Source organism: Aquarana catesbeiana, linkage group LG02 (genome assembly GCF_042186555.1).
Source record: "Aquarana catesbeiana isolate 2022-GZ linkage group LG02, ASM4218655v1, whole genome shotgun sequence".
NCBI classification, from domain to species: Eukaryota; Metazoa; Chordata; class Amphibia; order Anura; family Ranidae; genus Aquarana; species Aquarana catesbeiana.
This window is the reverse complement of record NC_133325.1, coordinates 185,886,191-185,910,609: the sequence shown is the minus strand read 5'-3', so window position 1 is coordinate 185,910,609 and position 24,419 is coordinate 185,886,191. Positions and strand designations below refer to the sequence as shown.

The following is a 24,419-nucleotide window of genomic DNA, read 5'->3' as shown; positions in this document are numbered from 1 at the left end:
CGGACAGTACTCAATTTTCTCTGTCACAATTGCACTAATACGGCTACAATCAAATCAATATATTAAGAATATTCTAGCATTATAACATAGTGGTATTACGTAGTAGTAACTTACTGAAAGCACAATGCTCTATGTTTATTAAAGTTAAACATGAACTAAATGCAGTGAGTGAAGGTTTTTCTGTTAGTTACCAATTTTATCCAGCAAATATTGTAATTGTGCTTAAAGCAGAGAGTTAACATGATCCAAGCTCAGGATTATGAATGTGAGAACCAAGAAAGAGTAGTAGGTATATTACTGTAGTTATTCTCCTGAATCACAAACGTGAACTCAGAACACAACGTTAGTAAGGAAAGCAAGTGCAGAGGATTGTTCCACTACAGTAAGACCTGGATAAACTGAATTACAGAGCAGGTAGGTCAAACTATCTTTGCTCATGTCCAAGTACTGGAGTTCATCTTTTTTAGGCTGAAAAAATATACATGTCCACATTCAACTTTTCTTTTAATTGAAAATAAATATCTCCAATAAACTTTACAATAATTGACAATGAAACCTTTTTGTTTTTACCACACATCTGAATTCTAGGAAAAAATTTTAAAATCTATAGGTTTATACTAAGGGTTCACTGGCAGCTCAGGCGATCCATTTGACTTGCTATGGAACGATAGCATTAGAAACTTGTGAAAAAAAGATGAACTGGAAATACTGTAATCTAGTTCAAATTTGGTAACAAACCAAATAACTAAATAACTGATGACCCTTAAAGTGATACTAAACAGACACAGTTTATTTTACATTGTCCCTTCTATTTCTGTATATGGATGATAGCACTGTAATTATTTTAATTTAAAAAACATCCAAGTACCTTTTTCCAAATCGATATACAGCTGTCACATGGCCCTGATCTTTTCTAGCCTGTCTGCAGGGAAATATAAGCAAGGAGAGCTTCTAGTCCTCTGCTGCTGGTCACATGTTAAAAAAAAAACAAAAAAAAACAACCTTTTGAATACAGAGTAAAAATAAATAATATTAAATATATATTTGAAATTAAATCTTTATTATTTTGTGGAAATAACATGGTGTGGGCAGATTTCTACCAGTCAAAGGCTGTGTCACGTCCCTCCAGCCTCTGTCTTAGAATAGGAGGGAGGTGAAGTCTCCATTAATCTACAAGTAATATCCAGCCCCCATTGTGTTAAGCTGGTTAGTGGGCATGGAGGAGGAGGGAGGGAGTGAGCTGTCACTTACCACTGTGCATATGCCCACATGTGTGACTCTATAGTCACAGGGGCTGCTCAGATGTGATAGGGAGGAACTCACTAAAAACTGAGCATGTGCAGCGTTGTCACCACAGCTGCAATATCCCTAGCTTAATTGGGGACATGAACAGAAGGTGGAGACAGAGAGCAGCAGGATCAATCAGGTTTTTTTCCAAAATACAGAAAACGAATCTCATAGTGACTGAGTGAGTATGAACAGCACGTAATACACCATTTATTGATTGTTTTGTTATGATGTGGGTTTAGTGACACTTTAAAGCCCAATTAAACTTACTGCATCAAACAAAATGTGTTCAGGTGTTCAAACAAGTAGAACTGTCTGTCCCCTACCAGCAGCTGCAGTGTAGGACCCTTGCTGTCTGTGGAGAAGCAGTGGTCTCTCTCCAAAAGGTCTGACACACCTCCTACTGAGTCAATCCTATAATTCTACAATTTGATAGCCCATACTCTCTGTTGATTGGCAAGCTCTGATTCTGACTTCTAACTCGGCAGGCGGTGTATCTGTGTGATATTAGTGCTTCCCTGTAAAGAACAAAGGTCCCAGTATGCAGCTGCAGACAGGGGGCAGGCTTCTGTACTCAGGCTATAGCTGCTTTAGAAAGAAGATAAAAGGTAAGACAATGAACACCTTTTGTTTTGATGCACCTAGAACGTATTCGGATGATTTAAACTAAGGGACTATTTGAGCTTTAAGCCAACAGTTACTTTTTGTTACTATTTACAGAATATTTGACAAAGAAATAGAATAGCTGTTTCTGGAATTCGGACACACTGGCTCTTAGTTCTTATTTGGAATCACGTGTGTTTTATTAGTAGTTGTACAAAACACTCCAATAGTTCACGCTGCACAACATAGAGACAAGGGACAGAGAGGTGGAGACATAAAACCCAGCAGCATGCAGAGCCACAGCACTATTGTTGGGGCAAGAGTCCTTACAGGAGCACTCAATGCATACCACTGCTCTCCTCCTCCTGTTAAGGGAGCAGTGCTGAATGAGACACCCATTTGTCATCATAATCACTCATTCACATACAAACATACATTGGATGAATTTAGTTGAGCTCATCTAGAATTTGAGAAAGTAAATCTATGCTTCTTATATGTTATCCAGTCAAGTCTAGACATCAATGTTTGACAAACTGTCCATAAATTTTAGATGAGTAATTTCCTCCTCCCCTTGCTACACTTCATATTATTGTCCAATATGCTTGGTTTCTTCAACCATTGTTCACTGCTTGGTAAAATGATGACTGGAGGTCACTGACTTTGGTTTATATAACTTGTATAGAAGAAAGACAGGCTTGCAGCGATTTAGCAGATGTTGCACTGATGGGACTTGTGAAATGAAAAACAGGTTGCAGCTGTTTTCGTGAATCTATAGCAATCCATTTACATAACTGTGGAAGTATTAGCTTTTAAACATTTAACATTAAATATATTCAATGAGGGTTCCCTTTAGAACACCAAAATCTTTTTAGAATAGTAAATGTCATTATTGTTCCTTTTTTAAAACCTTGAGAAAACTTCTTGAAGAATACATTTGAAAGCATAAAACAGTCCTGTCTCCCTAGTGAAATTCTGTGTTGTAAGTCAAGCGTTAAGGATGATGTGTCCATAGATAAGTCAACTTTGTTTAAACTGTCTTCTGTGTCCACTTACTGACAAGTGGTGACACATAATTAATTACATACATGCACACAGATGGTTCACCTTACTCCTGTGTAGTATTTGCCCCAGGTGTAGTCCCTAAGCCCCGTCATTTGCCAAGATACCAAATTAAAGGAACATTGAGTTATCCGTGATTTCCAAGATGAAAAGTCTGATAACCAGCAAATATGAGAAGGTCCTGCAGATCAAAAAAATAAGTCCTCTTTTCTAGCTCCCTACAATGGAAGCTTTAGTGTTTGCTCAAATTGAAAGGAAGGAAAAATAGTTAACCTCTCCTTTGCTAGATGTGTAACTAGCAACATTGTATGTACTAGCAATGTCTAACAGAAAAGTGGTTAAGGTGCACAGGAGGTTAACGGTTAGGAACAGGTACATGGAGTCTTGCAGGATAAGGTTTACTGGAGCAATGCTCTGAAAGGTTCTGGCAAGGAGAGGGTTCATGAAAATTTTCTTTGCAGGTCTTATTCCTCAATCAGGGTAGATGATGAAACCAGAGAAAGTGCTGTATTTATTAGTGTTCCCACCATGCACTTTGCCTCCATCCAGCTTTACATATACCTCATCACCCACATCCAGATGCAGTATGACGCTGTTACTGGCATAGTCATAGTTCTGATCTGCATCCTGAGCAATGGCGCTAGCTCGAACCTGCAAGGGTGAAAAGAAAAAAAAACTGTCAAAATTTTGAAACATAAGACATCAATCTGCAGATGTTCACTAATAAAAAATGTGCTGAAAGCAAATTATCTTGTTATTATCACTGTAGAAGTAAACCATTCTGGGAACACTAAAGGCAGACTGTGGACACCTTTGTTTTTAAGGTGATTTATTTTAATAGCATAGAGCGGATATCACTGTCTTGTCCTTGACTATAACTGGTGTTTTGCAGCAAGAACTCCAATCAGATTGATACATGGTTAGCAATATGAATGTACTGGACAAGCATAATTAGGAATTAATGCTGGTATTACTTTACTTCTTGCCCTTTTTATCTCTTCTTAGGGTGGAGGCGCTACAGATGGTAGGGTGACTGGAAGGTCATTTGTTGTTTCTGCTATGTCCTCTTTTCTTTCTGAATCGTGACCCTTCCCTTTAGCTGAATTAAAGTAGAACTATAGGCAAAACCTTTCTTGTCATTTTGGATAGAGGTAGCCTCCCTGGCGGTATTCCCGAGTGTGGCTCGGGGTTAAATTTCAGCACCATTAGCGGTGACCCCGAGCCACACCCGGGATTACATCTCAGGATCCTGGTGCGGTATACTTACCTTGTCCCCAGGATCCTGTGATGTCCCCCTGCTGTGTCCGCAGGCTCTGTCCTCCTCCCGAAGCCTCTCTGGGCCGGGCTCCATTCCCTGCGAGCGTCGTGACGCACGGGGGCGGAGCCTAGTGGCAAATTCAAAAAAGTGAAAATTCATAACACATACAGTACTGTAATCTTACAGATTACAGTACTGTATGAAATTATTTCACATCCCTTTTGTCCCTAGTGCTTTGTCCAATGCCCTGCATGCAGTTTTTTTTATGATATATACTGTTCTTTCTGCCTGGAAACTGGAGATTGTCCATAGCAACCAAAAAGTGTAGAAAACAACGATAGTAAATTAGAACACTTGCAGAATTGAGCGATAGTGAATCGTGGGGAAATTTATTTTATTGTTATTATATTATTATTTTTTATAATTATTTATATTTATTTATTATATTATAATTTATGATTTTGTGTTTCAAACTTCATCATACCCGGGATATCTACTAGACTCTTGTTTGGACAGATTTAAGTGTGTTATTGCTAAGAATTACAGGCCTACAATATAAAACGCCAAATTTTTATGCAAAATAATTGTACCGCTTTGAGACGCAAAAATCGGAAATAATCATACCGCCAGGGAGGTTAAAGAGGGTTATAACCCTTGTCAGGTTATTTTTAGCCATCTGTGTTCCATTGGGGAGATTCCCCTTCACTTCCTGTCCAATAGCCAAAGCAGTATGTGAGAAAAAATCCCTGCAAATTAAGGGAATTCCTTGGGGACCCCCAGGTCACCAGAACGCATGTTCCTATTGGAAGATTTTCCCTCTGTTGCTTTTCTGGGGAAAACCCAAAACTTGAGATTTTCTTTTACTTTAACTTTCAATAATAATGGTAAGCAGGACAGATAAAGAGGGTGAATCTCCCAAACAGGGGCACAGACAGGAATAGAAACTGATAGGTGTTCTAATTTCTATCCAAAACTAAAAACTTTTTTTTTTTTACCTTTAGTTATACGTTAACGTCAGGCACATCAGCCAGTTGTATGGCAAGAACAAATTTTAAAACACAGTGTTCTTATAGCCAACTTTACAAGCTCCAACTGTAAGCAACATCAGCTGCATTTTTATAATTGTCAAAGGTCACAAACATGCAAATCGCTGGTTACAATGCTTTTTAAACACAGAAAAGCTTGCTTATTACAATTTGGGCAATGTTGCACAATTCAAATAAATGCCAGGTACCAAACTACCTCAAACCAACTGATTAGCTGCTGTAAATGAAGGAAAGACCTATTCACCTGGGAAAGCATTAGGAGGGTAGCCTGACAAGTTAGCTAAAAACATGTTGCAAATGGATGGAAAATAGCATGAACCCTTATGGTACCTAGTACAAATCTTTGCAAAATTTAGCCTCTAGTGAATCTTGCTGATTGGTTATAAATCTTAGTTCAGGTGGATTTATTTAATCAACTACTCCATAGTAGGGATATGGTTTGGGTTTGTCGCTACCATACAGTAGGTTTGGGGCAAAGCCTACGTGTTGAGGATTGCAGACCTGGTGAACTTATGAAGGGATTCACCAGATCAAATTCCTTGTAACCATAGGTAGGTAAGCTAGCTTAAAAGGGCCAATAAGGGGCTTTTGGATAAGCCAGTCCCTTCGCTATAAAAAGGTAAGATAACAGAAGCCATATTTAGAATGTGGTTTATCTGTGATAGGGAAAGCATTGGAAGTGTTGCTGAAATAAATTACTGTATTTATCGGCGTATAACACGCACAGGCGTATAACACGCACATTCATTTTAAGAGGGAAGTTTCAGGAAAAAAACCTACATTTTAAATAAGAAACTTTGAAGCAAAATAAGAGTCAGTGCCCGTCTGCTGCCTGACCATTGCCATCAATGCAGCCTGATCAATGCCCATCTGCAGCCTCACAAGTGTCATCAATGCAGCCTCACCATTGCCATCAATGCAGCAGCCTCACCATTGCCATCAATGCAGCAGCCTCACCATTGCCATCAATGCAGCAGCCTCACCATTGCCATCAATGCAGCAGCCTCACCATTGCCATCAATGCAGCAGCCTCACCATTGCCATCAATGCAGCAGCCTCACCATTGAAATCAGTGCAGCCTGATCGAACAGAACAGTGGTCCAATGGCGGCCCAGGAGACGGGGCTTCCTATTACAGAGGCCGCCAAGTAAACAGGAGATTCTCACTCAATGTAATCTGACGGCGCTCATCCCGCCCCGCTCTCTGTCCCCTCTGAGGCAGCTAAAATTGAAGTATTGGCGTATAACACGCACACGCTATTTGCACCTGATTTTTATGGTGGAAAAGTGTGTGTTATACGCCAATAAATACAGTAAATTGCATAGGAAAAGATTACTACAGAAGCAGAATGCTGTGCATCTTAGAGAATTGGGGGTGGGAGGAGGGAGGGGTTTTTAATTTTTGTATTTCTTGTTACATCTTAGTGCTGTAACTTAGTCCTGCAATCTCTTTACAGCCTGCCCTTGTCCATATGTACTACATACTAACAGGCAGGGACGTGCAGTCAGGAGAGGCAGGTGAGGCAGAGCTTCACCTGCCATGAACATAAAAAAAAATTATCGTGCTTCGAGGGTCGTAGTTTGGCGATCTGGGGTCACAGAGACTCCCCCACCACTGATCAAAATTTGGGCCACCTGCCACCTATAGTCCGAGAGATACAGGACTTCTTGTGCAGCCTGTCAGAAGCTACATACAGAGCGGACAGTTTAAATACAAGCTGGCACACTCTGTTTGCAGCAGACTGAGAGGTTGAGCTCACAGTGCCTCTGACTTCTTGTCAGAAGCACTGAGTCTTGGACCAATGGTAAAGCACTATTGGTCCAAGCTGTCCAATAAAAATGCTGCAGTGGAGGCTCTCCTCTCACTGCAGTGTCATAGAAGGGGACATGTGTCTAAAAGACAAATGCTCCCTTCCAGCCCAGCCCTCTTAACTAAAAACAAAAAGCATGGGTTTATGGGATACCCACAATCCCATGTTTTTCTCACACAGTTAAGAGGGAGAATGTGAATCTGCTGTCTGCTGAAAAGGTACTGTTTTAATCAAGCTAAATCATATATTATTATGCTATATGTTGCAACTCTCTCCTTAATGGCCTACCCTTAAGCAGGCTATCCCCCCTTCAGTCTATTATGAATTCTGCTACTAGACTAATACACCTCACTAACCAATCCATGATTGCTGCTCCTCTCTGCCAATCCCTTCACTGGCTTCCCCTACCCCACCGCGTAAAATTCAAAATGCTAACCATAACCTACAAGGCCATTCAAAACATCACCCCCATCTACATCACCAACCTTATCTGCAGATATCGCCCAAATCTCCCAAATCGTCCCCTCTGCTCCTCCCAGGACCTCCTGCTCTCTAGCTCCCTTGTTACCACCTCCCATGCTCGCCTTCAGGACTTCTCCAGAGCCTCTCCCATCCTCTGGAACTCCCCCCCCAGTATGTCCGATCAGTCCCTAACCTGTCCACCTTTAGGAGATCCCTGAAAACTCATTTATTCAGGGAAGCCTATCCCACACCCACCTAACAACTGTCCCCGAGCCACCCCCATCTCTGCAGCTATTACCTTTTGTACCATCACCCCCTCCCTTAGAATGTAAGCTCTACGAGCAGGGCCCTCCTGTACCTTTTGTATTGAACTGTACTGTAATTGTGTTGTCCCCCCTATACATTGTAAAGCGCTGCGTAAACTGTTGGCGCTATATAAATCGTGAATAATAATAATAACATAATCATTTATTATTTATCTATTTACTGTGAAATTACTGGTTTAACGTTATAACTTCAAACTTCAGTAGTTTGTCCGTTAAGCCACCTGTTTGAGTACAGTTTTTGAAAATATAATAAATTACAGTAAAAACAATATAAAATAATTATTTGTATATTACTTACTTATCGTAATTAACCATCTGGCACCCAGGCCAACTCTGACACTTCCTCTCTTACATGTAAAAATTATCATTTAAAAAATTACTCAGAACCTCCAAACAATATATATATTTTTTTAGCAGACACCCTAGGGAATAGATTGATGGTAGTTGCAACTTTTTACGATCCACCGTATTTGCAAAGCAATTTTTCAAATGTGTTTTTTTTTGGGGTAAAAAAACAGTTTCATGAATATAAAAAAAAAAAAAAAAAAAAACTAAAGTTAGCCCGATTTTTTTTGTACAATGTGAAAGATGATGTTACGCCAAGTAAATAGATACCTAACATGTCACGCTTGAAAATTGCACACACTCGTGCGTCCTTTTTTTTCACACAAATAGAGCTTTCTTTTGGTGGTATTTGATCACCTCTGGGTTTTTTATTTTCTGTGCTATAAATGAAAAAAGACCGAAAATTTTGTAAAAAATGCATTTTTCTTCATTTGTATTATAAAATTTTGCAAATAAGTAATTTTTCTTCATAAATTTGGGCCAAAATTTATACTGCTACATATCTTTGGTAAAAATAACCCAAATTAGTGGATATTATTTAGTCTGTGTGAAATTTATAGCGTCTACAAGCTATGGTGCCTTTCACTGAAAATTGATCACATCTGCTCACACCTGATGTACTGAGGCCTATCTCATTTCTTGAGACCCTTACAAGCCAGGAAAGTAAAAATACCCACAAAATGACCCCTTTTTGGAAAGTAGACATTCCAAGGTATTTAGTAAGAGGAATGGTGAGTTTTTTGCAGTTGTGATTTTTTCCCACAATTCTTTGCAAAATTAAGATTTTTTTTTATTTGTATTTTTTTTCACACCAAATTGTCATTATAACAGGTTATTTCTCTCACATGGCATGTACATTCCACAAATGACACCCCAAAATATATTCTGCTACTCCTCCTGAGCATGGCAATACCACATGTGTGAGACTTTTACACACCCTGACCACATACAGAGGCCCAACATTGAAGTAGCACATTCAGGCGTTCTAGGAGCATAAATTGCATATCTAATCTCTCAACCACCTATTACACTTTTGAAGGCCCTGGAGCACCAGGACAATGGAAATGCCCACAAAGTGACCCCATTTTGGAAAGCAAACACCCCAACATATAATCAATGAGACATAATGAGTCTTTTGAACGGTTCATTTTTTTCTAGAAGTTTTTGGAAAATTTTGAAAAAAAATGAAAACGCATTTTTTTTACACAAAGTTGTCCATTTCTAATATATTTCCAACACATAGCATGTACATAGCAAAAATGACACCCCAAAATATATTCTGCTACTCCTCAGAGTATGGCGATACCACATGTGTGAGACTTTTACAGAGCCTGGCCACATACAGAGGCTGAACATTGAAGTAGCACATTCAGGCGTTCTAGGAGCATAAATTGCATATCTAATCTCTCAATCACCTATTACAATTTTGAAGGCCCTGGAGCACCAGGACAATGGAAACGTCCACAAAGTGACCCCATTTTGGAAAGCAAACACCCCAACGTATAATCTATGAGGCATAATGAGTCTTTTGAACGATTCATTTTTTTCCAGAAGTTTTTGGAAAATGTGGGAAAAAAATGAAAACGCATTTTTTTTACATAAAGTTGTCCATGTCTGAGATATTTCCAACACATAGCATGTACATAGCAAAAATGACACCCCAAAATATATTCTGCTACTCCTCCTGAGTATGGTGATACCACATGTGTGAGACTTTTACACAGCCTGACCACATACAGAGGCCCAACATTGAAGTAGCACATTCAGGCGTTCTAGGAGCATAAATTACACATCTAATTTCCTTACAATCTATCACATTTTTGAAGGCCCTTCATATTTCTAACACATAGCATGAACCAAGAATTACACCCTAAAATACATTCTGTGGAGCAAAGGGTAAACAAAAGATTACCTGTGGTTTTAGTAGTGCAGTTGTCTACAGGAGGAGAGCCCTGATCCAGGCAGGGACGTGGTCAGCGACAGTGAATGGAATTATCCAAGCAGCAGGCAGGAATATTGTCAATAGTCAGTACAGGCAGGGATACTGTCCATATACAGTCCAGGGTCAGTGCAAGTAGAGACATTGCCAGCAGTGCCAAGATATTGGTCCTGGTAGTAAGCAGGAACATGGTCCAAGTAGCAGTCCAGGAAAGAATGGGGACAGGGGTAGAGGCTTCTCCCACCCAAATCTCTTTGAAGCCTTCGAGTCTCCAGACCCTAATCTGGGAATGAGAAAACTAAAAAATTAGTTTTCTTCATCCAGTGCCCCTCACATATGTGAAACCCCTGTGTTATTAAGCCCACTACTGCAGTAGCAGAGTAAAAGACCAGTCCAAGAGGCAGGCAAAAAACATGGTCAAACAGTCCAGCGTCAGTTCCAGAGCAGGCAGAGGTAGGTACAGTTTAGCGTTAGGCAGAAGCGTGGTCATATATCAGGCCAGGGTCAGTTCCAGAGCAGGCAGAGGTAGGTTTAGCATTAGGCAGAAGCGTGGTCGTTTAGCAGGCCAGGGTCAGTTTCGGAGAAGGCAGCGGTATGTACAGTGGCATAAAGGGGTGTGGCGGTAAATGACAATTATGTTTACCATACTTCCCTAATAATGTAGAGAAGTATGGTAACGGCGGAAACATTCACCAATACAAAGGCCTGGTTGGGAAGGACAATCAGGACAATAATACATGGTGTCTTTTCTAGATCCTCCTCTGCAGCACACCCGCCATCTCTTCTGACGTTTTCAGCCTGTTTCATGGTGAGGGAGTTTTTCAGAACAGTGGCGTACGTGGAGTCTGCTCACTAAATCCGAGCGAATGCTTTCTGGTGCACCTTCAGGGTACAAAAGGGTGGAAATAATTTCTTCTTGGTACTGAAGATAAGATACCGGGCTCTCTGTAGATTTACGGTAAATAACAAAACTATTGTAAATGGCCAAACTGAAAAGATATATGGAGACTTTTTTAGACCAAAAGTGGCTTTTTCTTGTGGGAAGGTAGGGTTCGATCATCTGATCATTGAAGTCGACTCCCCCCATGAACAAATTATAATCATGGACACATTTTGGTTTCTGGATTGGGCCGTTTCTTCTGGGGATTTCCACGTAGGTGTCGTTGTGGATCGTTGTGAGCATGTGGACGTTTTGTCCTTCCCTCCACCTTGAGAGCCAATATCTCTTCATTCCTCAAAGACGCCATTTCCCCTTGTCGTAGTCTTTCAGTAACGAGCCTTTGCGGGAAGCCCTTCCTACTGGCTCACACTGTACCACATGCTGGAGTGTCCTTGCGGTAAAGATTGCGAGGGGCAAGCTTGTATAGTAATTATCCACATAAAGGTGGTAACCCTTTCCAAGGAGTGGATATACAAGCTCCCAAACAACCTTTCCACTGGCTCCGATGTACTCCGGACATTCAGGGGGATGCAGTTGGGTGTCCTTCCCTTCGTACACCCGGAATGCGTAGATGTACCCCGTTTCTCGGTCACATAGCTTGTAGAGCTTAACCCCATATTGAGCCCTTTTACTGGGGATAAACTGCTTGAAGCCAAGCCTGTGAAGTGTACCAATGACTCATCCACGGAGATATTTTGGTCGGGGATAAATAACTGGGGGAATTTCTCAAAGAAAAAATTTAGAAGTGGCCGAATTTTAAATAATTTGTCATGTGATGGGTCATTTTGGGAAGGCCCCTTTGTGTTGTCATTGTAATGGAGGAAACGCATTATCATGAGGTATTTTGATCTTCGCATAATGGATGAATAGATTGGCATATGGTGGATGGGGTTGGTGGACCAATAGCAGTATAATTCATTTTTTTTGTGAGTCCCATATTGAATGTTAGCCCTAAAAATAATTTAAATTCCTCCACTGTCAATGCTCTCCACTCATAGGAACAGGCATAACTTGAACCAGGGTTGCTTGTTATAAATTGTTGTGCATAGAGGTTGCACTGGGCCACGATGGAGGACAATAGGTCTTGGATAAAAATTCAATTAAAAAAATCAATATAGGCAAAATTCTCTGTGTTCACCTGAACACCTGGCTGGGCGGTGAAAGGGGGCATGTTTGCTACTCCTGAATTAGGGGGAAACCACAGTGGGTTTTCAAGGGCATAGGGAAGGCCGGCATGGGTCCTAACGCTTTGAGGCCGAGATGACACCCCGCTATTTCTTGGCCTTTGCTGCAGTGGTACTTCATTACTTCTGGATGGCACTGTGCTACTGGTGGATGGCACTGAGCTGCTAGTTGATGCCACTGCATTTCTGGTGGATGGCACTGAGCTGCTGGTTGATGCCACAGCACTACTTGTGGTAGCCTGCTGCTCCATGCCAGAGCGCCTTCGTTTCACAGGCACACTTTGCTCTTCCTCCGATTCTGAATCAGAACAACGGGTTCATATTCTGAACCAGAATCAGACGCAGACTCAGAGAGCTCCCCGCTGCTCTCATCAGTCAAGCTAAGCTGTTGGTATGCCTCCTCAGCGGAAAATGTTTTTTTCGCCATACTGGTGATTGTGGACTGTGGTGACAAACTGCTGTTGTAGGGACACTTGGACAGATATGGCTGCACTGATGGGTGCTGATGAGGCTGGTCTAATGAGAGGGTGCAGTGCTGGGTACTGATAAGGGTGCACTGCTGGATACTGATGAAGGTGCACTGCTGGGTACTGATGAGGGTGCACTGCTGGGTAATGATGAGGGTGCACTGATGGGTACTGATGAGGGTGCACTGATGGGTACTGAGTATGCACCACACTAATGCACCACACTGAGTATGCACTGATTATCTGGCACTGATGAGCACAAAGGTAGCACTGATGGGTGCTGATGAGGATCCATTGATATGGTGGCACTGATGAGCACTCACTTATGGGCACTGATGTGCACTATTGGGTACTGTAGTGGTACCGATGAGCACTGTAGTGGCACTGATGAGCGATGTAGTGGCGCAGATGAGCGTTGTAGTGGTGCAGATGAGCACTCTAGTGACGCTGATATGGTACTGATGGCACAAATGAGCACTGTATTGGCACTAATGTGGCACTGATGAGCACTGTAGTGGCACTGGTGTGGCACTGACGTGGCACTGATGGAGCACTCACGTGGCACTGGTGGCACGATGGGCACTGTAGTGGCACAGGTGGCACTGATGGCACAGATATGGTACTGGTGGAACAGATGAGCACTGTAGTGGCACTGGACACTGGTGTGGCACTGATGGAGCACTGACGTGGCACTGGTGGCACAGATGGGCACTGAAGTGGCAGAGGTGGCACTGTAGTGGCACAGGTGGCACTGATGGCACCGATGTGGTACTGGTGGCACAGATGAGCATTGTAGTGGCACTGGGCACTGGTGTGGCACTGACGGAGCACTGAAGTGGCACTGGCGGCACAGATGGGTACTGTAGTGACAGAGGTGGCACTGTTGGCACTGGTGGCACTGATGTGGCACTGATGAGCACTATAGTGGCACTGATGGCACAGATGAGCACTGTAGTGGCACTAATGGACACTTTAGTGACACTGATGGGTACTTTAGTGGCACTGATGGGTACTGTAGTGGCACTAGTGGCACAGATGGGTACTGGAGTGGCACTGATGGGTAGTGTAATGGCACAGATGGGTACTGTAGTGGCACTGATGGGAAGTGTAGTGGCACTGGTGGCACTGTAGGGCACAATTTAGCACTGTAGTGGCACTTGTATGGCAATTCTGGGCACTGTACTTCTTTCACTCACTATTTCTGTCATTTTGTCACTCGATCTCTCTTCTCTCCTCTCACTCTGTATCGGTGTGAGGAGAGAAGAGAGCTGGGACCTTTGCATGACCCCAGTTTGTTGACATTATGATCGCTCCCTCATTGGAGGGAGCGATCACGTGGTAAAGGACCGCTGTCATTGGCCCTTTACCACGATCCGTGTTGCGCCAGGTCCCGGCAAGCACGGACACTATTGTGCACGTGCCCCACCGGGCGCTCGGGGAGCGAGAGTTCCTGATGACATCCGACGGACGTCCGCCCAGAACCAGCCGACCACGCTGCAGCCGTCTTTCGGCTATGGCCCGGTCGGCATGTGGCTAATGTTTGCGCCGTATGTAACCTGTGTATATCTGGCTCTGATATTAGCCAGTGCTTCACCAGCCACTGACCTCACCGTACATCCCTGATAACAGGTGATAACAGGCTGTATGTGTTTCTACACAGGGCAACTATTGTTGCTGGTTGTAATTGTTTTTTTCATGGACCTTTTTTAATGGTGATAGCAGTGTAATATGTCTGAGCAATATGTATCGGAACAGACAATGGTTTTGTTTGGGATAGCATGTAATAGGTTCAGAGACAGGTGCAGGGCAGGGTTTCAAAGAACCCTGGCTGAGAAAGGCTGCCTTAGCTACTTATTTATAATAATTGGAGTTGTTTACTTTTTTCAAGTTGATAATTTGGTGTGATTAAAGTATGTTAGGCAGTTGTTGCTTATGCCGCGTACACACAACCGGACTTTACGGCATACTTGGTTCGGCGGACTTTTCAACGGACTTTACGACGGACTTTCCGAATGAACAGACTTGCCTACACACGTGATGACGTACGACCAGACTAAAACAAGGAAATTCAATAGCTAATAGCCAATAGCTGCCCTAGCGTCGGTTTTTGTCCCTCGGACTAGCATACAGACGAGCAGACTTTTCGACCAGACTCGAGTCCGTCGAAAAGATTTGAAACATGTTTCATTTCTAGGTCCGTCGAACTTTTGGGGGAAAAAAGTCCACTGGATCCCACACACGATCGAATCGTCCGACAGACTCCGGTCCGGCTAACCAAGTATGCCGTAAAGTCCGCTCGTGTGTACGCGGCATAACAGTCTGTTGAAGAGCTGCCTTTTTTTGCAACCTTTAAAATAAAAAATGCTTTAAAATGTAAAAAATACTGTGCGCCCAAAACATCGCCCACCTTCACCCCGGATTCACCACAACCTCTGCCGTATCCTTTTATACCCAAGTTTTCAAAAATATCAGCGCTATAAACGTTAGCCATGGTTTGGTAAACAAATAGTCAGCACAAGGACCATACGTGAACATGGCTAGGTCTAATAGGTTAAAAATGTGGAAAACTATAAAAGGCATGTGTTTTGCTACACTAGAAATTTAACGCTTATATGATAAAAAAAGTCTCAATAGCAGAGCAGTTTTGTGAGCAGAATCAAGAAGGAAAGTTCTTAGACATAAGGCAGGTGTTTTGTTAAAATTAAAGTGTACTGTCCAAAACACTTCAGGGAAAAAACTGTCTAGCAGCAAGTTTAATGCATAAAGGTAGAATAAGCCAAACTGTGCAGACTTAACCAGGGTAAGTGTGGTTTCTACAATAAAAGATTTAGTGTAGTATATTAAATACACAGACAAAAAGCGAGCAGAGACAGGGCATTACATAATCTGCTTGAATAAGCCAAAATATATAAAAACAGCACAGTTTAAATTCTTTTTAAATGCCAAGAAATTATGCTAATCTGAGCATACTTGAAGGCCACAATCTGGGAGCTGTTCAAAAGCAAGGCCCATCGCTCTTTGTTGGGCAGGCTTGTGAATACCAGGAGGTTCCTAAGACCTTGCACCTCATTTCTTGGGCAAATTGACTTTTTGCCATCTTAGGCCCTTTTCACATGGGGCGGATGCCGCTAGGAGTCTGCCTGCTCATTGTGGAATCTGTCCGCTGATCCCCACTGAGCAGGCAGATGGCTTGTCCACGTCCACTCAGCTAATGCAGTAGGACACAGCCCACTGTCCTCTATGGGTGGTTAGATATAAACGCCGTTTATACCTGACGGCATCCGATCCAATCCGCTAGATGGATAGGGAACAGATCCCCATATGTCTGTTTTAAGCAAATAGGATCAGATCAGATGTTGGCGAGTGTCCATTGACACCCGCCTCTCCATAGAGGGCAATGAATAGTCTGATCGCATGCACCTAAAAAAAACTAACAGGCAGACCAAATTGGTCTGCCCATGTGAAAGGGGGCTTATTTTTAAGGCAACAATCCCAGGCCTAAATATAGATACAGCAGAAAGAGAAGCAGCGCTGCTCTAAGGGTAGTAGGTAGTTAAAAACAACACTTTGTTATTACAAATTGTACACTCACATTTGTGTGATAAGAAATAGGCATTGGTAGGTTCTCCTGGGCAACGCAGAGTCACACCTTCCTCAGGAGCACGCATGCTCCGAACGCGAGCGCTATGGCCACGCCCCCTGCTCTCCTCCACCTGACGTCATCTTCCTAGGGACCTGCTGACGTGCTGTCGGAGGGAACCCCAAGCCTCGGAGCTACGGACTCCACCACAAGCCGTCGAAGCAAGCCCAGCTGGTTCGTGATGTGACTCTGCGTTGCCCAGGAGAACCTACCAATGCCTATTTCTTATCTCACAAATGTGAGTGTACAATTTGTAATAATAAAGTGTTGTTTTTAACTACCTACTACCCTTAGACCAGCGCTGCTTCTCTTTCTGCTTTATCATACCACAGAGTCCCTTCTACTCTGACAAGCCGGCTGCCGCTCATCATAGAAGCCTTAACCATCTTTAACTGTTTTTAACTGTTTATTACCCCCAGGTAATATCTTATCCACGCTACTGCCCCTTATCTACCTATCAGCAGCACCTGTCAGCGCTCCATTCCTCCTCTGTTACTAAATATTGATACACAATGCAGTGAGAACAGGGCCAACAATTGAGAAAGAAGTTGCAAGAAATATTCTCCAAGAAAGCACTTTGGCTCTCTTTGGATTTGAGGGGGTTTAACTAGTTGCCTTTGACAGGTTACAAATGTCCATATAACCTCCTCCTCTGTACACAAGGCATCTCCTGTACATCCAGGAGACTGCCTGCACTTTCTTTTCTCCCCTGCTTGTTCCCATGCACAGCTCTGGGAGACCTGGAGTCTGTAGAAACATGAGCTCCCAATATTATGATTGGGAGCCAGTCAGAAGCATTCCTCATTGAATGATCACTCTGACAGCCAATCACAGCAATTATTCAGTGTAACATTTGTTAACCAAAACAAAAGTATAAAGCTGGATACACACTATACAACTTTTGTTGTTCAATTTCCTTTAGATTTACCTTTAACTATGTAGTGCAAGGGCCTGCCTGATTTCATACAAATTAAAAGTGTTTAGGCTGGACTTCATATTATATGGTGTTGGTAAATCTAAAGGAAAAAAACCTAAAGGAATTTGTATAGTGTGTATGGATGAGCCGAACACCCCCCGGTTCAAACCAGAACATCCGAACAGGCAAAAAATTTGGAAGAACACACGAACACCATTAAAGTCTATGGGACACAAACATGAAAAATCAAAAGTGCTCATTTTAAAGGCTTATATGCAAGTTATTGTCATAAAAAGTGTTTGGGGACCCAGGTCCTGGGTCCCCAAAAACTGAGGTTTTTTCGGGAGCAGTGATTTTAATAATGCTTAAAGTGAAACAATAAAAATAAAATATTCCTTTAAATATTGTGCCTGAGGGATGTCTATAGTATGCCAGTAAAGTGGCACACTTTTCCCGTGTTTAGAACAATGCCACAGCAAAATGACATGAAAAAAATGACATCAAAAAATGAATGAAAAAAGTAATTTAAAACTGATCGCGGCTGTAATGAATTGTCCCGTCTCGCTAACATAGATAAAACTCATTGAAAAAAACAGCATGGGTTCCCCCCCAGTCCATTATCAGGCCCTTTGGGTCTGGTATAAATATTAAGGGGAACCCCGAACAAAATTGCGTGGGGGTCCCCCCAAAATCCATAACAGGCCCTTCAGGTCTGATATGGAAATTAAGGGGAACCCTGTGCAATTTTTTTTTAAAAATGGTGTAGGGGTCCCCCCCAAAATCCATTTTTAAGGGGAACCCTGCGCCTCCAAAAAATTGGTGTATGGGTCCCCCCCAAAATCCATACCAGACCCTTATCCGAGCACATAACCTGGCAGGCCAAAGTAAAAGAGAGGGGGCGAGAGAGCGATCCCCCTTCCTGAACGGTACCAAGGCCACATGCCCTCAACATGGGGAGGGTGCTTTTGGAGTATGCGGGCGGAGGGCTTATCGGAATCTGGAAGCCCCCTTTAACAAGGGGACTCCCAGATCCCAGCCCCCCATGTGAATTGGTAACGGGGTACCATTTCACAAAATAAGTGTCAAAAATTGTAAAAAAGACAAGAGACAGCTTGGGACAAGTCCTTTATTAAAAAATACAAAAATAAAAATGTCCCGTGATGTAAATCCACGTCGCCTGACGGACCAGAAAAAAAAAAGCCGCAACAGTTCCGCCTCCATGGGAGGCTTCCGCCGAGTGACGCTTCTTCTTGGTGACAGCTGTTATATAGCTGAGGGCGGGGCCACCTGGTGACGTAAACGGTGACCCCACCCCCCTCTGACACCACAGGGGCTTCGGTGGGAGACTTCCATGGAGGCGGAACTGTTGCGGCTTTTTTTTCGGTCCGTCGGGCGAACTACCACCAAACAACCAAAGTTCGGCCCGAACTTATGCGCAGGCCAAACCGTTCGCCCATCCCTAATAGTGTGTCACTAGCTGTCTTATCTCCTCTGTTCCTTGACAGACAGCAATCTATGAAAGAGAGAGAGCTTCAGCGGACACATAAGAATGTTTATTGTGCGCACAGGGAGTTAGTTAACTGTTAATTAACCAGGACATTATTTTACTACTTAACCCATAAATTTCAGAAGATCAACCTTTATAAACACTATTTAACAGTTTCATCTCCTGTTCCATGTTTCTATTTCTAAATAATTTTTTGAGGAAAAAATATTATAAAGCACATATATACATTGCTATCTTAAAGGGTTTACTGTTAAAACATACAGTGGGGCAAAAAATGTATTTAGTCAGCCACCAATTGTACAAGTTCTCCCACTAAAAAGATGATTGAGGTCTGTAATTGTCATCATAGGTATATCCCAACTATGAGAGACAAAATGTGGAAACAAACCCAGACAATCACGTTGTCTGATTTTTGAAAGAATTTATTTGCAAATTATGGTGGAAAATAAGTATTTGGTCACCTACAAACAAGCAAGACTTCTGGCTCTCACAGACCTGTATCTTCTTCTTTAAGAGGCTCCTCTGTCCTCCACTCATTACCTGCATTAATGGCACCTGTTTGAACTTGTTATCAGTATAAAAGACACCTGTCCACAACCTCAAACAGTCACACTCCAAACTCCACTATGGTGAAGACCAAAGAGCTGTCGAAGGACACCAGAAACAAAATTGTAGACCTGCACCAGGCTGGGAAGACTGAATCTGCAATAGGCAAACAGCTTGGTATGAAGAAATCAACTGTGGGAGCAATAATTCAAAAATGGAAGACATACAAGACCACTGATAATCTCCCTCGATCTGGGGCTCCACGCAAGATCTCACCCTGTGGGGTCAAAATGATCACAAGAACGGTGACCAAAAATCCCAGAAACACATGGGGGGACCTAGTGAATGACCTGAGAGAGCTGGGACCAACGTAACAAAGGCTACCATCAGTAACACACTACGCCGCCAGGGACTCAGATCCTGCAGTGCCAGACGTGCCCCCCTGCTTAAGCCAGTACATGTCCGGGCCCGTCTGAGGTTTGCTAGAGAGCATTTGGATGATCCAGAAGAGGATTGGGGGAATGTCATATGGTCAGATGAAACCAAAGTAGAACTGTTTGGTAGAAACACAACTCATCGTGTTTGGAGGAGAGAGAATGCTGAGTTACAACCAAAGAACACCATACCTACTGTGAAGCATGGGGGTAGCAACATCATGCTTTGGGGCTGTTTCTCTGCAAAGGGAACAGGACGACTGATCCGTGTACATGAAAGAATTAATGGGGCCATATATCGTGAGATTTTGAGTGCAAACCTCCTCCCATCAGCAAGGGCATTGAAGATGAAACGTGGCTGGGTCTATCAGCATGACAATGGTCCCAAACACACCGCCCGGGCAACGAAAGAGTGGCTTTGTAAGAAGCATTTCAAGGTCCTGGAGTGTCTCCAGATCTCAACCCCATAGAAAATCTTTGGAGGGAGTTGAAAGCCCATGTTGCCCAGCGACAGGGAGATCTTCATGGAGGAATGGGCCAACATACCAGCAACAGTGTGTGACAACCTTGTGAAGACTTACAGAAAATGTTTGACCTCTGTCATTGCCAACAAAGGATATATAACAAAGTATTGAGATGAACTTTTGATATTGACCAAATACTTATTTTCCACCATAATTTGCAAATAAATTCTTTCAAAACTCAGACAATGTGATTGTCTGGATTTGTCTCCACATTTTGTCTCTCATAGTTGAGGTATACCTAGGATGACAATTACAGGCCTCTCTCATCTTTTTAAGTGGGAGAACTTGCACAATTGGTGGCTGACTAAATACTTTTTTGTCCCACTGTATGTGGTTTAGGGTATATCTGTTTTATTTAAAATTACTGATGCGTCATGAGAGAAATTAAATACATACAAAAAAAAAAAAACAACGTTATTTCGTTTGTAAATAACTTTAACATGCTTTGTACCAAAAATGTAATTTTAATGTTGCAGTAAATAGAATAAGCGGCAAAATCAAATGTGAATGTTTTCCCCCACAGTAATGGTACAAAATATTACTGATCAAACTTGAAAAAATATATATTTTTCAGATTTTTACTCTTTTTTCCCCCTTAAAATGCAAATAAATGTAAACATTTCTCAGAGGACTTTATTTTCACAAGAAAGCCCTGTTGGTCCCCCCAAAAAAACTATATATGTATCAATTCTTTATCATAAGTAATTACAAAGTTATATATTCATGAATAGACACATAGCAGCAGGGCTTTTTTTTTCTCAGAGAATAACCCCTTTTCTCTGCTCCATACCCACCTCCAAACAACATCCCTTGGTTCCTCCTACCCAGTACTGCCCCTTTTAGGGATTACATTACCAAGTAAGCTAAGTCATTTGTATGGAATGTGTTAATGATAACAAGGAATGCAGTAAAATAGATCCACTTCAGCCAGCAACAATAGACCCCCCAGTAACAATAGATCCCCTGCAACAAAATACCTCCCAATAACAATCGACCCCCACCTAGGGTTGTCACATCATCCCTTTAATTCAGAACACACATTAATTACACAGGTTCTCTGGCTGATTAAGGTGGTAATTAAATTCACTTGGTGCCCTATCTGCATTAAATCAGGATCAGAACCTGTGTAATTATTATGTGTCCTGGATTAAAGGGATGATGTGGCAACCCTACCCCCACCAGCAACAACAGATCTCCCAGCAGCCAGCATCAATAGACTCTCCAGTAGCCAGCAACACTAGACACCCCCCTCAACAGTAGATCTTTCCCAAAGCAACCATAGATATCCCACCAGGAACAATACATCTCCCCAGCAAAAATAGACCCCCCCCAGCAATAGCTCCTTATATCCCCCAGTAGCCATCATCAATAGGCCCTTCAGCACACCCCAGCACCCCTTGCCATTAATTCAGTGTTGGAGGTGCCGGAACTGCGTTCCCGGTGAAAAAAATCCCTGCATTACAGAAATGTGAAAATATGGCCGGGTCCATAGGGGGAAAACAGGTGTGAGAACCAAAGTGGTTTTCAATAGATTTTTGGCAAATGGGAAGGAGAAGACGAAGGAGAAGTGCCAAGAGGCAGCAATGTTGCGGTGGCAAGTTTACTCTGTGGTATCAGCAAGGTTTTCTTAGCCAATGCTATTCCAAGACAGTTTCATTTTTATGAAAGTACCAGTCCACACAACCAGGGGGGTTTGCCTCTAAGAAAACCTCCTGGTGCACAAAGGCATTCTCAGTCAGCACACAGGGCAAACGAGAAAGCTCCAGCACATTTTTGTGCAAGTTCTGGCCAGTGGTCCAGCCTGGACACCTAATAGTCCATGGGGGATTCTCACTTCTGTGAGTGTTCACATTAACTCTGGACCAAATATAGTCAGCAGTGATGTTGTTCAGATGATGCTTGTGAATGCTGCCTGCAGCTGAACCTGAACACCATGGTTTAAAAAAAAAAAACGTTTTTCAAAAGTTACATAGTTATGTAGCACTGGTATTTTTAATACAGACACTATAAGTAACAATTTAGTTGTCTGAAGCTGTAGTTTAGCTCAGACTGCAATTATTGTAAATTTTGGTTCTGTTTCAGCTTGGCTGGTTGTGTGGTTTTCCCCTTGGCCTAGGGATGGCGCCCTATTATTGCGACCAAGGTTGAAAATTGCAACAGGCTGGGTGTATTGAGTGCCTCCTTGCCCGGAAACAGTCAGTGGGTGTGGTCTGCCTGCTGTGCATTCTGGGAGGTGGTACTTAAGGGGCAGACCCCGTGACACGGAGTAGTTTTGACCTGATGGCCCTCCTGGCCTAAGGTGTGTCGTTGCTGTCAAATTGTCTCAGGGCCGGCTGGCCTGAGGCATTGTTACTGAAGGTAGGCCCTAAAGTCTTGGGGCCTACCGATCCAGGGATGGTCCTGTGCTGTCTTGCCTGCGGGAAGAAGCCAAGCGACTGGAGGATTCAGGGGAGGACTTTTCAAGAGAGGACTGCGCAATAAGTCCGGTGCCTCTAGAAGAGCCTGGAGACTTAGTTGGAGCATCCCGGGTCACCTACCCAACAGTACCGTAGGTTCGAAGTAAGGGAACTGGTACTGTGTGATCAAGCCTTGATATTGCAACAAGTCGCTAATTACCCAATCCTGTGGCAGAGGATTGTGTAACAGTTATACCAAATCTTAAAGTCTGTGGCAGAGACTATGACCGAGCATCGCATCGGCTAGTGGGTCAGTGAGAGAGGCCTATCCGGTGAAATACGTTTGCTCCTACGGCTGGGCCTATTTTCTCCAAATCTGCTACCTCAAGCGTTCCTGAGGGGGATGGAGCTGTTACTGCTATCCGAGATCTAACAGTGGACACTACTACCGTTGTCACTTCTACAACTACCCACTGTGTTGCACCCGCTCAAAAAAAGGTGGGATACGTGAAAGCCTCCCACAGCCGTGGTCGAGGTCTACCCCAGAGACTACCTGAACTGGATTCAGAGAAAGAAGCTATTCCTGAGGAATCCACGACAGGAACGGGTGAGAGATGTCAGGGGAATGTACATAAAGGGACTGTTTGCAAATATTTGCCCGCAGAGGAGTTACGGGATTCTGAAATAGACTCTCGGAGACAATGACATGTTTGAAACCATGTCTTAGGAGATGCTATGGGCAAATGTTGATGATGTTGCTTCAGCCTTTAACCTGTCTGATTGGATAACAATGGACTAGGGGAGTACATCACCTAGAATGGAAACCCCTGCAATTGCTAGCGAGACTGTCACTGAAAATATTAGTTTGTCTGGGCCAAAGATATTGCCTGTGAGTATGGTGCACAAATCGCCAACTTCCTGTGTACCTCCTGGGTTGGGAAGCACTCGATCTCTGCCAAGGCTTTCCCGATCACAGCGGTTGCTGAACAAACGAGTAGTCACTGAGTATGGACTAGAGCTTCCCTATGTTTCCATAGAGATTATGAAAGAGATCGAAGAAAACAGAGAGAGCTGGTACCCAGTGGCGTCTCCAGCTTTCAAATTTAGGGGGGGCACATGGGGGGACAGGGACAAAAGTAGGGGGGCAACTATAAAATGCATATATATATATATATATATATATATATATATATATATATATATATATATATATCCTGGGGCCCTTTACTACGACCCCACAACGGGCCCTTTCACATGTTCTGCAGTGAGCTCCCTTCCTACTGTATTGGGGTCCCCCAGGGTGGCAGAAAACAAGAGATATATGTCACCAGCATATCAAGAAAATATAAGGATCCAAAGCAGTGGGAGAATTATCAGGGTTGCAAAGGTTGTCTTGCCTCCGGGCCCTGGTGTTCTGCCACTGTGGGGTTCCCCAGCCTCCTCTTGCTGTCCTGCCCCTGCTATTGACAGCGCTGGTCTGGCATCTCTTGGAATTTACAGGCTGGTCCTCCTGTCCTAAGGACGGGAGAAATCAGTCTGTTTTTTCAGTAACTGAAAGTCCTGGTGGAGTCCTTCCTGCAACTCGCTCTTCTCCCTGCCAATGAGGATGCAGGTGAAGGAGCAGATCAGGCGGCCGTGGTTGTGTGAACGCTCGCATTATGCAGTGTCAGCGAGCAGGGGAGGGGGAGGAATCACCCGCAGGAGCTGACTGGGGACTCTCTCCCTCTTAG

General features: G+C 43.1%; 1 protein-coding gene across 1 annotated transcript in view; it reads right to left on the bottom strand.

The window, feature by feature from the left end:
* Window positions 1–513: 513 nt before the first annotated feature.
* C1QL4 (complement C1q like 4) overlaps window positions 514–24,419 on the bottom strand; it is a 91,088-nt gene continuing 67,182 nt past the window's right edge. Inside the window, exon 2 of the mRNA XM_073614029.1 lies at window positions 514–3,600. Coding sequence (XP_073470130.1) covers window positions 3,421–3,600 — 180 coding nt within the window. The 3' untranslated portion in view covers window positions 514–3,420. The remainder of the gene's footprint in view (window positions 3,601–24,419) is intronic.